The sequence below is a fragment of the Cucurbita moschata genome, unplaced genomic scaffold (assembly GCF_002738365.1).
Source record: "Cucurbita moschata cultivar Rifu unplaced genomic scaffold, Cmos_1.0 Cmo_Scf00007, whole genome shotgun sequence".
NCBI lineage: Eukaryota > Viridiplantae > Streptophyta > Magnoliopsida > Cucurbitales > Cucurbitaceae > Cucurbita > Cucurbita moschata.
The window spans coordinates 2,498,553-2,514,088 of record NW_019268523.1 but is presented as its reverse complement, the minus strand read 5'-3'; the positions used below and the strand labels follow the sequence as shown (position 1 = coordinate 2,514,088).

General features: G+C 37.1%; 3 protein-coding genes across 4 annotated transcripts in view; 2 read left to right on the top strand and 1 right to left on the bottom strand.

Moving 5' to 3' along the window:
* Window positions 1–1,789, bottom strand: part of LOC111445304 (beta-mannosyltransferase 4-like) — a 2,212-nt gene extending 423 nt beyond the window's left edge. Inside the window, exons 1-3 of the mRNA XM_023083597.1 lie at window positions 1,576–1,789; window positions 984–1,067; window positions 121–217 (exon numbers count right to left, since the gene is read on the bottom strand). Of these exons, the coding sequence (XP_022939365.1) occupies window positions 197–217; window positions 984–1,067; window positions 1,576–1,722 (252 nt within the window). The 5' untranslated portion in view covers window positions 1,723–1,789 and the 3' untranslated portion in view covers window positions 121–196. The remainder of the gene's footprint in view (window positions 1–120; window positions 218–983; window positions 1,068–1,575) is intronic.
* Window positions 1,790–3,132: 1,343 nt separating this feature from the next.
* On the top strand, window positions 3,133–9,237 carry LOC111445467 (uncharacterized protein At2g38710-like). Its single transcript, XM_023083868.1, has 5 exons — window positions 3,133–3,482; window positions 5,338–5,457; window positions 7,042–7,156; window positions 8,362–8,455; window positions 8,819–9,237. Exons 1-5 carry the CDS (start codon window positions 3,379–3,381, stop codon window positions 9,013–9,015), a joined length of 630 nt encoding a protein of 209 aa, XP_022939636.1. The 5' UTR covers window positions 3,133–3,378; the 3' UTR covers window positions 9,016–9,237.
* Window positions 9,238–10,835: 1,598 nt separating this feature from the next.
* LOC111445601 (vesicle-associated membrane protein 727-like) lies at window positions 10,836–14,528 on the top strand. Of its 2 annotated transcripts, none has more exons than XM_023084088.1 (6): window positions 10,836–11,021; window positions 11,834–12,081; window positions 12,165–12,363; window positions 12,440–12,560; window positions 13,978–14,040; window positions 14,159–14,528. In XM_023084088.1, exons 2-6 carry the CDS (start codon window positions 11,892–11,894, stop codon window positions 14,300–14,302), a joined length of 717 nt encoding a protein of 238 aa, XP_022939856.1. In that variant the 5' UTR covers window positions 10,836–11,021; window positions 11,834–11,891; the 3' UTR covers window positions 14,303–14,528. The 2 variants fall into 2 exon arrangements, with proteins under 2 accessions (XP_022939856.1, XP_022939857.1); XM_023084089.1 differs by having other exon boundaries at window positions 10,887–10,907.
* The last annotated feature ends 1,008 nt before the right edge of the window (window positions 14,529–15,536 follow it).

The window sequence follows — 15,536 nt, the reverse complement described above, 5'->3', positions numbered from 1 at the left end:
GGGGGGGGGGGGGGGGGGGGGGGGGGGGGGGGGGGGGGGGGGGGGGGGGGGGGGGGGGGGGGGGGGGGGGGGGGGGGGGGGGGGGGGGGGGGGGGGGGGGGGGGGGGGGGGGGGGGGGGGGGGGGGATCTCACATTTTATTCCTTGCTACCAAACTCCAAAGCAGATGATACAACTTGCAGATGAGCCACCATTATCTACTGGGTCCCTTCACGTTTCTGCATACAAGAAGCAATGATGAAAAAGGATAGACACAAGTTCTAAAATAAGAAAGCAGTTATATATTGCCATTCAAGAAGGAACCTAGCCAAAAAACTGGTATTGAAAAGTTTATTGACAACAATACAACTTTTTCCAAGATAGATAGAGTGAAACATATCATCAATTATTCTGCACGTCCCTCAACTTGCACATTCATTTGACCAACAGTCAGTAACAGTTACAACAATAGTGAGAGAAGGTTGTCATGTTCCAAAATAGCAGCAAAATTTGTCATATTTTAGAAGTATAAAGTGATGATTAGAAACATGTTTTTGCTATAAAAAGAAAAAAGAACAAGGCTTCGGCATGCTACATGAGGACACGAGGACTAAATCGAAGGCATCTATTAAATCTCAGCAGCTACGAACATATAGATAGTTCCCACAGAACCGCAATTGGTCATAAGCAAAAGTCAACCATAAGAGCTATCAATCTATATCTATTTCAGAGACTTATGCTCAATTTCCATATAGGTATAAAAAACTGAATAATAGCATCGAATGAATAGCCAATGCAAGGTACTCAAGCAAAGGATCATAAACAAAGAATAAAGGATAATGGATCCACATCTCACAAAGCCGCAAAGCACTATCCACATAAATATTGCATCGATCACAAAATATGGATCATCATCGTCTCTTATGCCACAAATCAACTGACAAATAATGGTCAACCAGAAAACAAGTCGCCGATTTATACCAAAATCATAACAGTAATGAATACCTTCTCCGACTGTTCTTTCTCCTTTTCGGCCTTTTCTTTCTCAGCCTTAAGCCTCTGTTTCTCCAGCTTTTCTCTTTCCATTTTCTACAAAAAAGAAAAAAAGAAAAAAAGAAAAAAAGGAAGACAATAACTAAAAGTCGGAGAACACAAGCTCCTAGCGTGAAAAGAGGTACCGTCTAATATAGACAATAACTTGATTTTCACTTCAGTCCGTATCTATTTGAGTTTTGTACAAATGAACATTCGATAAACCATCTCCTACTATAGTAGATCGGATATCACAACCTCCTTGCACGAAAAGAAATACCATCTTATAAACAGTAAACATTCTCTCACTCCAATCCGTTTTATTTGAGTTTTGAACACGTGAACATTCGATCAAACAGATAGATGATCATAATCCTACTATTATAAATCCGAGAACGGAAACTCCGCGCACAAAAACATAATACCGAAACAGTAACTTCACTTTCGCTCCAGTCCATTTCTATCTGAGTTCCTAACAAGTGTACTTTCAACAGAGAAGATCAATAATCGGAGTGCTATAAGTTTCTACACATTTTTCTCTAACATTTGTAACAACAAATTAAACCTGGATGTAGACGTTCTCGGCAGCACGCTCCTCCTCACTGAGAACTCGACCTTTGCCGTCGGAAAAGTATCGAAATCCACCGGGGCCGGAAGCACGCATCGTCAAGGGAGTCGGCGAGATACGACTGAGCACCGATCGCATGGCCATTTGCGTTCTGTGTATCGAAATATTCTAGAGAGTGACAGTGGCTTCTTCAATCTTGGTTACCCTAAAAATGACCGAGCCTTTCCCAATTTGTTTGGCGGTTGGATAACTCATAGCGGTTCCCGGTCGGACCGGACCGCACCGGTTTACTGGTGTATGTGACGCCCTCAAACCCGGCTTTCAGTTAATATATAATGGAAAAGAAAAATCAAAATATGCAGCCCTAAAATAAATAGGTTAATAGATTAAAAAAAAAAATTTATTCAGTTTAAAACTAATAGGATTTAAAAATTATAATTAGATATACAATTTTGCTAACAATTTAATAGCAACCGATGTCCGTCGTATGTACGGATCTTCAATCTCCCGGTTCATTAGGATCTTCCATTTTCAAATGGCCTTTGCTTTAGTGGCTCGCATATGATTGGTAATGAAGAAGTCAAATCGATGATAAGACGGTAAACCCTTTGTTCTGTAGTCCCTTATTTCTTTGAAATTTTTTTTAGAATCTACCGTTCAGTTCAAATTCAGACCATCGAATTCTGTTCTGAATTTTGTTAGATGACTGTGATCTAGAAAATGGTTATAGTTTGTTCTTATGTGTTCAGAAATGGACGTTTCTTGAGAAACTTTGGAAGTCTCCACGGACGAACAATATGAATGGTGAAAGCTTTGGACCGATGATTTCTTTCTTCAAATTAGTTCAACAATCCTTAACACTAAATAAACTACTCTCGTGTCGAGCCCTGTCGAAGCATCCAAGAAAAGTGGTCCTAATATTTCAAAATCTAGTATAAAACAATCAGCCCCGTCAACATCCTACTGGTGCGTGTCGGGAGAGTAGTCGAAAAATGGTAATCAAACGTCTTTTGTGTACAACAATTCATATACTGTTGTGTTCGTTGAATCATATGATTGAAATATTTATTATAATTAAATTATTATTATTATTATTATTATTTTAATTTTTAGTTTACAAATTGTTTATTAAAAAAATTAATTTTGAAAAATAGTCAGCCTACTGTAAGTTTATGTAAACATTATCATCTTAAAAATAGATAGCTTAATTTCTCTTGAATTGAATAAATGGTCAGATAGCTTAATTTTTTAGATTATTAAATTGAATAAATGGTCGGATTTTATATGTTGGATGAAAGTCCTATATCGACTAATTTAGGGAATGATCATGAGTTTATAATCAAGAAATATTATTTCTATTGACGTGAGACCTTTTGAAAGCAAAGTCATGAGGGTTTATGCTCAGAATAGTATCATACCATTGTGAAGAGTCGTATTCATCTAACATAGTATCAGAGCCATGACCTAAACTTCCAATATTTAAGACTACAAGAAACTGGGAAGTGGGTCCTACGGGAAATAATTTATATTAATGGTTGCTTACTGCGCATCCGAATAAAGGCGCAAAAGTGGCGACGAACAAAGGCTCTAGAGCGAGAAAGAGAGAGGGAAAGAAAAGAGGAGTGAGAAAAAAAGCTCTTCTTCTTCTTCCTGCTGCTGCTATTCCTGTTCTTCTTCCTCTTCCTTCTCCCTCTCCCTCTTAATTTCTTAGTAATTTCGTTATCAAATCCTCCTCCTCCTCCTCAACCTACCATTGATTTTCCACCTTCTTCACTTCACTGCTCACTGATTACGCCAACCATGGTGTCGGCCAACAGAGAGATGGTGGTCTACTGTTTCGATACCCTTCTCGCTCACTACAACGGCGAGGAAGCCCCTCCCCCTGCTTTCGACGGCGGTCAACAGTAATTTCTCTCTCTTTTTGTTGTTTTCGTCTGCGATTAGTGATTGTGTTCTGGGATTTGTTTGCATGTTTGGGGGTTTAGCATGTGATCGAGTCTGTGCTTTTACTAATTGTAACGTAGGTCGCTGGGTTTCGATTATGATCACGATGATCATCATTGGTTTGGTCTGTGATTTCTGTGTTTAGTTCTAATTGTTCGCGAGTACTTTAAATTTTTGTGAATTGTCCATTTTGTTTTTTTGTATTTTTGGTGACTGATGAAGTATTTTTATCGTTTTAAGTAGTTCAATACAATTTTTCTTAAATGGAACACAGGGAGAGGGAACATTTTGAGTATTTTCTAAATAATAGGTTCAATTGAGTTTGGACGTTCTATTGGTGAATGCTTCCTGTTTTGGCTCCGTTTTCCCTTTGTATATCCTTTCCTTTTCTCTACAATACGTGGTTTTTCATCTACAACTAAGGGAATAAGTTTGCTAAATAATGATAAAAAGAAAAATAATTGGGTTGTGGTGAGTGGTGACAAATGGTAAGAGGAATTACTGTTTCCATGTGGGTGCCAGGAAACCCAATTGAGCTACTTTTAGCTAGGCACTTCCTGCTACGTACCCTGAAAAGAGCAACTTTTGGAGAGCATCACAGGGAAAGCTCAATAAATTTAATCAGCATCTAATTTGATGTCTTTTTAAAACTCGATCGGCCCAAGAAACTTGTTTCTGTGCTTTTTATCTTTTTATTCATTGCCCAATTCTTCACGAAGTCTAAAGGGAAGAAATAAGAATATAGGCTTCTTAGGATCGGCTCCATTGCGCTCGACATCTTTGTTTCTAATTTTCCCAGAAAGCTTAGGAATCGTTTACAGAGATGTCGATGGATTATATTTACTGTAGTCATAAGTTCTCATTCAAGAGTTGAGGCACTGACATCAAGTCCTAGATACAAACAGGTTGTTTTTATGCACATGAGCTATGATGGTTGGTTAATCTGTATGATGAAATGTATTTCTGCTAAACATTTGCTTGGAAATTACTTATGATTATGTGTTTTCCTGTATTCGAAGATTTATATAAAACTGTTGTAAATACATGTTGGTTTGACACTTACTGAGTAATGATTTTTTAATTTCTTGTTATGTGGTTAAATCTAAGTTTATTAAGCAAAAAGAAGATAAAAAAAAGTTTTCACTGGTGTTAGTACAAAAGCCATGACCAACTAGTCATTGTCCAAGAAAATAAAAAAGTTTTCACTGGTCTTAGTTCAATGCCATGGCCAACTAGTCATTGTCCAATTTTATTTTGGATAGTTGCTTTGCTCTTGCAAGAAGGAAATCGAATTAGCAAGAACACGTGTCCGTAATCTATTGAATAATTTCTTCTGAAAGAGTTACCGGATAGAAAGTGACTGGACGAAAAGTGTTTCATAAGATTTATCTTTAACTTTCTCATGGCGTCCATACGTCTATTTCAAGAAGGTCGCTAAAAGAGTTTAATACAAAGCATTCCTATTGCCACATGTGTCTTAATAGATTGTGTATATGTGCGTTTTTTTTAAGACGTGCAGCTATCAATCTGTTGTTCATCTTTACATTTTGTGTGTGCTATCATGTGGTTAGACATACTTTTTTTTTTTTTTTAATTCAACACTTGCGCGGGTGGGAATTAAAGCATCGACCTTTCAGATGGTAGTTAGTGACTTTATCCATGAAGTTATGCTTATATCAACTGGTTAGCATATTTTTTGCAGATGCTTTTGTGATACTAAACACTTTTCAAAAGCCTTGTGCTTCATACCTAGAATATTATTATTGTAGGCTGCATCTATTTTCATTTTACGTGAATATATTTTTTTTCTGCCAGCCCCTTGTTCGTTACCTGGAAAAAAGTGGTCAATGGTGGTGAACCTCGTCTGCGAGGGTGCATAGGAACTCTAGAAGCTCGCTGCTTGATAAATGGCTTCAAGGATTATGCTTTAAATAGGTATTATTGCATAATGCATACTTCTACCTTTCCCCCACTGCTTTATCTAAAAACTTTTCCCAAATCAGTTGGCTGACTCAAATATTCTGGACAAAGTATTTCACAGCATAAGTGACTCTGTGATGATGGTGTTTATTATTGAATTTGGCTTTCCATTTCTGTAATTATTGATCTCTAAATAGCAATTACATGAAGATTGAAATTCTCATTTGCAAGTGATGTAGTGAAAAATCCAGAAGTCTGCCATAGTGGTGGTGCATGGTTTGCAACCTTAGTCTGTCACAACTCCAAGAACTTGTACCTCACTGCTTGTTATTAATTATGACTGTCTTTGCGCATACGATAAAAGATTGGTTCTGCTTACCTTTTCCCTGGTAGTATAGCATGAATTAACTATTGTCGTGACAAATTTAACAAAAATAAATGAGAATTTTCAATTCTTATAAGTTGGTTTGGACTTGGGTTGAAACTGTATAAATTTTTTAAGACAGGTTGAGGTTTTGCATGAATAAGAACCTTGTGGCATTGTAAATTTTGTATTTGGGTGCCTGTTATGAGTCCTTTAGCGCCTTTTTGTACTTCGAAGCGTATTATGAAGTTTTTGAATTATTACAAATGCTGTTGGATGTTTTTGTCAGTGATCAAAATAAAGGTCCAACTTAAAGTATAATGGAACAGCTTTGTAAATGTGATTGATTTGAAGTGAATGCGTAGAAACCTTCTATTCTTTCTATGTTAATCGGTTTCAAACGGGAGACTACCGCCTAAATCTCATAGTTAGGGAATTTTCAGTTATTTCTGCTTTCCAGAGTCGTTTTCACATTGCCCTCTCCCTGGCTTTCTTGAATCAAATTTTAAGGGAGAAAGTCAATGGGTGGATGAGAAGTCCATATGCATGACATAAGTGATCCATATTGTTGGAAGTTTGCTTCATTTAAAACTGATTTGGTAAATAAGTTCAGTGAAGGGGCGGTGGGGAGGAAGCTGGTTTGGTTAGCTAAGTTCGAGAGAGAATGAAAAGTCCATTGTTAAGTGACCTAACTGATTTGTATGTTAATTATTGATATTCAGGCATGAGGTCCATTGAGGGGGTGGGGGTAGTGGAACTCTTATGGCTTATTATTCCTTTGGACAAAGGAAGTGACCTTGGTTCTTTTGCTCTATCTTAACTCTTGGTTTCACATGCTCTCTTTTTTATTGTCATGTGAGATCCCACATCGGTTGGAAAGAGGAACGAAACCTTCTTTATAAGGGTGTGGAAACCTCTCCCTAGTAGATGTGTTTTAAAACCATGAGGCTGGCGGCAATACGTAACGGGTCAAAGCGGACAATGTCCGCTAGCGGTGGGCTTGGACGGTTACAAATTGTGAGATACTACATCTGTTGGAGAGAGGAACGGAACATTCTTTATAAGGGTGTGGAATCCTCTCCCTAGCAAATGCATTTTAAAACCGTGAGGCTGACGGTTTGGGCTGTTACGTGTCATGACTAAATGCAAATTTTATTTTTCTATGGTTGAACTGACACTACAATGGGCATCTAAAGAGTTGGTTTTTTGTTCTTTTTTTCTTGAATATGTTGCAGTGCATTGAGGGACCGGAGGTTCCCCCCAATACAGCCTAAAGAATTACCACATTTGGAGTGCACAGTTTCCATTCTAGTTGATTATGAAATAGCTATAAATTATCTTGATTGGGAGGTACTTTTCTGTTCCCTTTTCTTAATCAAAGGTTTGTGTTTGTGTTCAGTGAGTACAATGGTTGGCTTTGGTTTTCTGTTGTCTCACAGAATCTGAGTGCCCTTTTTCCTTTCCATTAAACTCGAACAATTTTGTGCATTATTAATGATTAGAACAGGTCTGTCAGGCTTGAGCTACATTGTTAGAGTAAGATTCATAAACTACTACTATCAAGGAAGTCGGATGTTAGGCCTCCTGGTACGATAAGGGCCAAAAAGGGGATTAACCCCCTCCAGGAGTTAATTTGTTATTAGACACTAACTAGTTTAATTTAACCCTTTTTCTCTCATTGTATTATCAGTTGTTTTGATGCCAACTAGAAGCACATACTTTTCAGGAAAATGGAAAACATTTAAGCTAGTAAGCTACCGTGAGATCCCACATCGGTTGGAGAGAGGAACGAAGCATTCCTTATAAGGGTGTGGAAACCTCTCCCTAGCAGACAGGTTTTCTTAAAAACCTTGAGGGGAAGCCCAGAAAGGAAAGGCCGAAGAGGATAATATTTGCTAGCGGTGGGCTTGGGCTATTACAAATGGTATCAGAGTCAGACAACTGGCGGTGTGCCAACGAGGATGTTGGGCCCTCAAGGGGGGTAGATAGTGAGATCCCACATTGGTTGGAGAGGAAAACGAAGCATTTCTTATAAGGGTGTGGAAATCTCTCCCTATCGCGTTTCAAAAACCTTAAGGGGAAGCCTAGAAGGGAAAGCGCAAAGAGGGCAAAGAGGACAATATTTGTTAGCGGTGAGCTTGGGCTCTTACAGCTACTAAATACATCTAGGATGTTTGAACGACAGGAACTTTCTTGCTATATATTATCACAGGACAGGCTCATAGGCATAACTTGCAAGTGTTTACTCGAGTAGCCTTGCTAAGTAGTAAATGATGGCTGTATTCAAGATGCATGTTTAGTTCATAGTTAAGTACTGTATGAATAACAATACTTTTGCATATATGTAAAGGCTTGATTGTTGGAAATTCAGAAAATGCATTGCCATTATGGCTTGCAAGGATTGGTCGTGCCCGTTGCTTGATTCTGGCTAGTTTGCCCGAAATTTTAAGCTTGGTCCTGTCCTGCTTGCCTGTCGTGTTTTTGGTCAGTCCCACAGAATAGCCAGTCTTGCAGGTAGGCTTTCCGTAATCAGGGGTCATCGTATCTTATTGCAGGTAGGTAAGCATGGTATTATTATTGAATTTAATGATCCCGACTATAATACTAGACGAAGTGCTACGTATCTGCCCGAGGTAGCTGCCCATGAAGGTATGTCTACGGTGCTTTTTGTCGATAAATATTCGTCCTCTTTTCATTGTCATGTGAAATCCAGTGATTTGCTTGGTATACAAAGCAGTGGGGCGGAGTCCGCCCCCTCCCCCTCCCCCTCCCTCCCATACGTGGTCGATCTTCCCATGTTTAGTAAAAAAGTTTGCCGTTTTTGCTGTCGATACCCTCTATCTTCCTTCTGCAATATAGGCAGATTATCGAGCAGCCTGATTTGTGCACTTTAATTGAACATATCTTTGTGAAACATAGTTTTTTTGGCTAAAATGTTGTCAAATCTCTGTTTAGCTTTATACTTCCTCCAGCTGACCGAGGTTTCGGGTTTGGCTGCATCTTGATTATCAGGTTGGACAAAAATTGAGGCTATCGACTCATTGGTGCGGAAGGCAGGATACAATGGTGCAATCACCGAGTCACTGCGTAAGCGTATTCGATTGACCCGGTACCAGAGCACCCTATTCACCATGCACTACGGTGAGTATGTGTCCTATGTTAAAACCACCCGGGGCACGACCCCTTGCGTTGTCGGGGCTAAAGCCTAACAACCATTGATTCTTCCAAACGGCTCTTGCTAAAACCTGCAAGGCGTAAGTTTGGGTACTGAACTGAACTAAAACAAGATATTGGATGCTTGAGTGATTTGTATTGTGTTCCATCGCTATCTTTTCAATGCCATTCAACAAGAAAAAAACTGAAAGAACCCATGCTCTGTAAGACTTTCTTCAACCTTTCCAAGTTCTAATTATCATATTTCTATTTATATCGATGGCTTCGCTTGTTTCATTTCTTTTTTCGGTTGATCCGTGTCATTAGTCGAGGTGTGTGCAAGTTGACTCGAACACAGATATTGAAAAAACATCATACTTTTACTTAGCGTTTTCAAAATAGGAATGATTTGTGAATGTTGTGTTAGCAACATGGTTTGTAATTTATTTTGATTTTGAAAAACGGATTAGCTTTTTTCGTCTCCGTGTTTCGTGTTCTTCAGTGTTTTTACTAAATTGGAAATATTGGTTAACTCGAATGTTTCTTCGTTCTTGATAGTGAAATATAGATCTTTAATATAGTTGATGAATGCTTTTTCAAAAAATACTTGTAAAAGAGTATTAAATTACAAATTTAGTTCTTTAATTATGATATTTACTAAAATTTACATATACTAAATATAAAATGTGACAAATTGAAGGTTGGGTTATAATATATATACAATTTAAATTTATATATATGATAGATTACTTAAATTTTTAAAAAAATTTAATTTATCAGCTCAAGAGTTTATTAAACGCACAAATTCTCTATTATACATTTGGAATTTCAATGTATCACATTGGTTGGGAGGAGAATAAATCACCGTTTATAAGGGTGTGGAAACCTTCCTCTAGCATATGCGTTTTAAAGCCTCGAGAGGAAACCCAAAAGGGAAAGCCCAAAGAGGACAATATCTGCTAGGTGGATTTGAGACGTTATAAATGGTATTAGAGTCAGACACCGGACGATGTGCCAGCCTTCTCGCTGTTCCCTGAAGGGGGTAGACACGAGGCGGTGTGCCAATAAGGACACTGGCCCCAAAGGGGGGTGGATTTGGTGGGACCGAGGTAGACACGAGGCGGTGTGCCAATAAGGACACTGGCCCCAAAGGGGGTGGATTTGGTGGTGGTCCCACATCGATCGGAGAAAGTAACGAGTAGATTGTTATGTCCCACATTGGTTGGGGAGGAGAACAAATCACCCTTTATAAGGGTGTGGAATAAAGCGTTGAGGGGAAGCTCGAAAGGGAAAGTCTAAAGAAGACAATATCTGCTGGCAAATCTGGGGTAGGGGAAGCCCGAAAGTGAAAGCTCAAAGAGGACAATATCCGCTAGCGGTGGATCGAGTACATTAAATGTAAATTATATATATATATACACACACACAAATATGAATTGATAAGTTAAATGTAAAAAAAAATATATTTTAAAAATATAAAATTACAAATATGTATTACAAGAAATAAAAGTTGCCTTAATAATTAAGTTTTGTTTTTGTTGACAAAAATAGTAATAATAATAATAATAATAATAATAATAATAATAATAATAATAATAATGTATGATACATATTTTTAGTCAAATTACCATTCTAATTACTAAATTTTTATTATCTATTTATTTGGTTGGCTTCTTTGTCTAAATAGTTTTTTAAAATTTAAAATTTTGTATTTAATATATAATTAAAATAATCAAAAGTATTTTTAAAAATAATTAATTTATAGATTTATAGGACAAAATTAGAAGTTTAAAAATGTATTACAAATTTTTAAAATTAATTTTTTTATTAAATATAAAAATAAGTGTAAAAATTTATGGAATATAAAAATAAGCTCGAAATTGGGAGTATTTTTACACATTTTCGGAGAATTGTTCCTAACCGGAGACGGAAGGTTAAACTGATCGAGGTTCGGCTTCCCTTATATATTGCCCGTCTTGTTTACAATTTCATGTATTTTTCAGACGGATCGATCTTTTAGCTTGCATCTCACGTGAAGTTGACTAGAGATTTCCAGTTTAAGGTTTAAATTTTTCTCTTTTGTTGTAAGATTTTCACTTTCTGATTGGATCGTGGAATTAAATTTTGTTTTCTTCGTCGATTTTTCTCCTTTTCTGGTTAATTCTGAAGAACATGTGTAGGGTTTAATTTGTTTCCCGAACTGTTTCTTGATCATCTCGAATTTGGAGGAGACGCTGTGAATTAGCATTTTCTTTTTCTTCTTCTTCTTCTTCTCCACTTCGTTCGTAAGCAGAAAATCTTTTTGTACAATTATTGTTTCTTTGTGATTTGAGTTATTGATTATCTGAAGGAATACTGGGGTTTTTCGTCGGCGGTTTGCTGTAGTTGATGTTATTGTATATTAGGTACTGTCATTTCATCAATTAGTCATTATGTTGGATTGTAACCTTACTGCTATAGAAAACAGAATATACAAGTTCCTGGTAATTCGATGGACAAATCCTTCGAGCAAGTAATTTACTCAAACATTCGTGGCCTTTGTTATCTTAGGCTCAAATTTGTGTAGACCGCTAGTACCGAAACTTCCCAAAAAATAGGAGTTAACTTAGCGGAAACTTCCCAAAAAATAGGAGTTAACTTAGCCGAAACTTCCCAAAAAATAGGAGTTAACTTGGCTGAAACTTCAATGATAAATGTTCACATGAGATTTCAAAAAGAAAGTCCTAACATGTAACTGAGCTCAGTTACAAATTTAATGAGACTAGAATAATGGAACGGATAGCCTCATATCATGATATTCGTGAATTTCCAACGTTTCGTACCTCCAGTTTGAGAATGATTTGGATTAACTATATCCATTAAAAATTTTTGTAGGTTACTGCTGCAGTTTGTCAGTTCTACTACTTTGATTCTTCTCAGATAACAGTGAGAGATGAGTCAGAAGGGCCTAATATATAGCTTTGTTGCTAAAGGAACTGTTGTTTTAGCAGAACACACATCATTCTCAGGCAATTTTAGTACCATTGCCGTTCAATGCTTACAGAAATTGCCTTCTAATAGCAGCAAATGCACATACTCATGTGATGGCCATACATTCAACTTTCTTCTCGACAGTGGATTTGGTATTGTGTTTTCTTAACTTTGATAATGTACTTGTTTTGACTTCACTGGCACTTGTTGCTGAAAGTGTTTGATTGATTTACAGTTTTTCTGGCCGTTGCGGATGAATCAGTTGGAAGGAATATGCCATTTGTGTTTCTTGAGCGTGTGAAAGATGACTTTAAACAGCGTTATGGTTCAAGTATCAAGGACGAGAACCCTCACCCACTTGCAGATGATGAGGACGAGGATGATTTATTTCTAGACCGGTTCAGTGTTGCATACACTCTTGACAGAGAATTTGGGTATGCCCATGTTTATGAACAATGTTCGAGCTTTGTGTCATACATTTTACCAAACAACCTCTATTTTTCATGATAGGCCAAGGATTAAGGAGCACATGCAATATTGCATGAACCACCCAGAAGAAATGAATAAACTTTCCAAGCTGAAGGCTCAAATAACAGAGGTGAAAGGAATTATGATGGATAACATTGAAAAGGTTTGACTTCTTGTTTTATGAAATCATGCCATTTTTGCTCTGAGATTTTCTATTGAGATTTTGATAGAGCATACATGTTCTTTTTCACTGTTGTGCATAATGTATAAACACGGAGACTTAGATTAAAGTATTTTTGAAGATCTCACTTTGCACCCTCTAATTCTTCCTCCTTTTCCATGTCACCTTGGCAAATGTAATAGCATCTATGCATATCCCTGTTACATGCGGCGTCCTGGTAGGTAGATCAGCCAAGTAGTATATTAGCCATGAACACTGAACTAGTTTTCGCCCTCAAAGCAACATAGTCAATATCACATGAGTGTGTTGCTTGATTGTTTTAGAAGAACCTGATTTTCAAAGAATTTGGTAGTGGTCAGTTTGGATAAAGTGGATTCGAATTGGTCAAAATATCTCACACACGCATTCCTTGCCCCCTTTTCCTGCCGTTCCTTGCTTCTCAATGCAGCCATTGGAAACTACTTTGGGGATTTTGTGCAGCACAATAACATCACTTAGGCATTTTTTCGAATACACAATAAAGTTCATATTTGATAGGATTGTACATTATATTGTTAATGATCTTCTTATTTGAGCCTACAAGTTGCTGATTTCATACAAATGATCGACTTTGTGACATCCTATGTGCTGTTAATATATGTAAAGGAAGTCATTTGTCAAATCTTGGTGAGAAATTTGGAGACATATCCTTGAGGATATGATTATTTGGCCATATAGGCAAGGTAGTAAATATGATTATTTGATACCTGACATGAGGGTTAGCAAAAAAAAAAAAAAAAAGTCTGCTTCCAGCTTTCCTTCATGATGTTCTCTGTGGCATTACCTTAAGATGAGACTAGGAATTTGATTGAGATCGTTGTCATTTTTTTTTTTCTTTTTATATGGAGCTCTCTTGATATTAGGTTCGTTTTCGACTATCCTCTCACTGTGATTGGTTTTTGTTTTTTCAATGTCGTTTTGGTCTTGGGTTGGGTAGTGCCTCACCAGTCCTTGTATACTATTCTCTTCCACATTTTAAATGATCTGGAATTGGTGAATCAATGGTTTGGTCTATCGGAGCCGGTGGAGTGCCAGCGAAGACGCTGAGCCCCCTAGGGGTTGGATTGTGAGATCCCAACCACTCCGTAGCAGACGCCTTTTAAAACCGTGAGGTTGACGGCGATATGTAAAGGGTCAAAGCGGACAATATCTACTAGCGGTGAGCTTGAACTGTTACAGAAATGGTTAGAAGGTCCTTGTGCAAATAAACTGAAAAATGAGGAGTTTTCTTCTAGTGAGCTACACTAGCCTCCAAGTTGTCGTTCCTTAAAAGAGAGGGGAGACTCAGGGATAGGAAATCTAGAACCTATCTTTCTCAGCTGTTCTAAACAGACATGATATCGATTTCCTTCTCTTGTAGGTCTTAGATCGTGGCGAACGGATCGAGCTTCTGGTGGACAAAACAGAAAACCTCCAATTTCAGGTACATCATTGAATCCAACCGTCCATTGAGAATCATGAATGTGAACTGGGAAGTTGAAGATAAATTTAATATCCTATATCTTTCTCGTTTCATGTCGGGATCTCTGTTTTAAATGTAGGCCGATAACTTCCATCGACAAGGGAGGCAACTTCGGCGAAAAATGTGGCTGCAGAGCTTACAAATGAAGCTAATGGTTGGGGGAGGAATCTTGGTGTTGATCATCATACTCTGGTTTATTGTATGCGGTGGTTTCAAATGTTGATTTGGTAAAGTTAGTAGCAGCAAGTAAGTGTATTCAGTTGTTCATGCATGCAAGCAAACCGTTACCAAATCTATACATACATACATACATACATATAATATGCCTTTCTCACTTTCTAATTTGTAATTACCATTCTATATTACCTCTCAAAATTTATTCTTTGGGCTTGTGTATTGAAGAATCTATGTTTATATGCTCAATTTGGCTTGCATTTGCTTAAATTTTAACATGCGATTATGCGTTCTTTCGTGTTATTATGTGTCTTCTGAACCAATTCTCGGTTGAAATGGTCTGGTTGAAAGGAGCGTTTGATTACCATTTAGTTTTTAAAAGTTGTACTTGTTCTTGTATGTTATTTTCGATGATCTTCATTTTTCTATATAAACGTTTAAGTTATTAGCTAAATTTCAAAACAAAAATAAGTTTTAAAAGCAATTTTTTTTATAGTTTCGAAACGCTTGGATTTCGAAAATACCCATTGAAAAATGATATTTTAATCATTGATAGTTTTATTATATGTAATTATGTATTGCTTTGTTTGTATGACCTCCTTTTATGTAAGAAAAAAAAAATTAATAAACTTTTCCATTTCACATAAAAATAACCAAATAGCTCTCTTTCACAATTAAAGAAAAATATGCAACACTAAAAAATGAATTTCATGAATTTTGAGCATGGAATTTATTTCATCACTAAATTAAAAAAATAATAATAATTGCATTGTATTTGCTTTGCTCGTCTCAAATCATTTCATTGGCCAACTTTGACCCAGGTTATTTTGAGATCATATCTAGTCTTTAGTATTGCTTCAATTTGGTACGGTTCTATTTTAAGATCATATCTAGTCTTTAGAATTGCCTCAATTTGGTACTGTTCTTGCAGCCTGCACCGAAACAGTGCTTTATCCCTAAATATCTAGTCAACTCGTATTTTGGGGAGAACCAACTAGCTCTAGGTTTGAGTGGCACTTCACCCTTAACCACGACTCAAAGCTAGTATCAATTTATTGCATAACGAGTTGAGTTTCTACTTCCATGAAAGTTTATAAATAGCTCTCACACAGAATACCTTGGCTCAAAGCCATTCAAGAACAACCCCCAAAGGTCCTAACGAATTCTTCTTTATTTTACCTACCTCAACAAATAACTTGGACTCGAACAAACTGAACACATCAAGCACCCTTCTCGTCGTTCATCTTGATCCGAGACAACAAAAAAAAAAAAAAAAAAAAAAA

Excerpts from the sequence above, each read along its gene's own strand:
- LOC111445467 (XM_023083868.1), top strand. The coding sequence starts at position 3,379 with ATGGTGTCGGCCAACAGAGAGATGGTGGTCTACTGTTTCGATACCCTT. Across the intron at positions 7,157-8,361 it reads TAAATTATCTTGATTGGGAG|GTAGGTAAGCATGGTATTAT; the intron begins GTACTTTTCTGT and ends ATCTTATTGCAG. Across the intron at positions 8,456-8,818 it reads CGAGGTAGCTGCCCATGAAG|GTTGGACAAAAATTGAGGCT; the intron begins GTATGTCTACGG and ends CTTGATTATCAG.
- LOC111445601 (XM_023084088.1), top strand. The coding sequence starts at position 11,892 with ATGAGTCAGAAGGGCCTAATATATAGCTTTGTTGCTAAAGGAACTGTT. Across the intron at positions 12,561-13,977 it reads TGATGGATAACATTGAAAAG|GTCTTAGATCGTGGCGAACG; the intron begins GTTTGACTTCTT and ends CTTCTCTTGTAG. Across the intron at positions 14,041-14,158 it reads CAGAAAACCTCCAATTTCAG|GCCGATAACTTCCATCGACA; the intron begins GTACATCATTGA and ends TTTTAAATGTAG.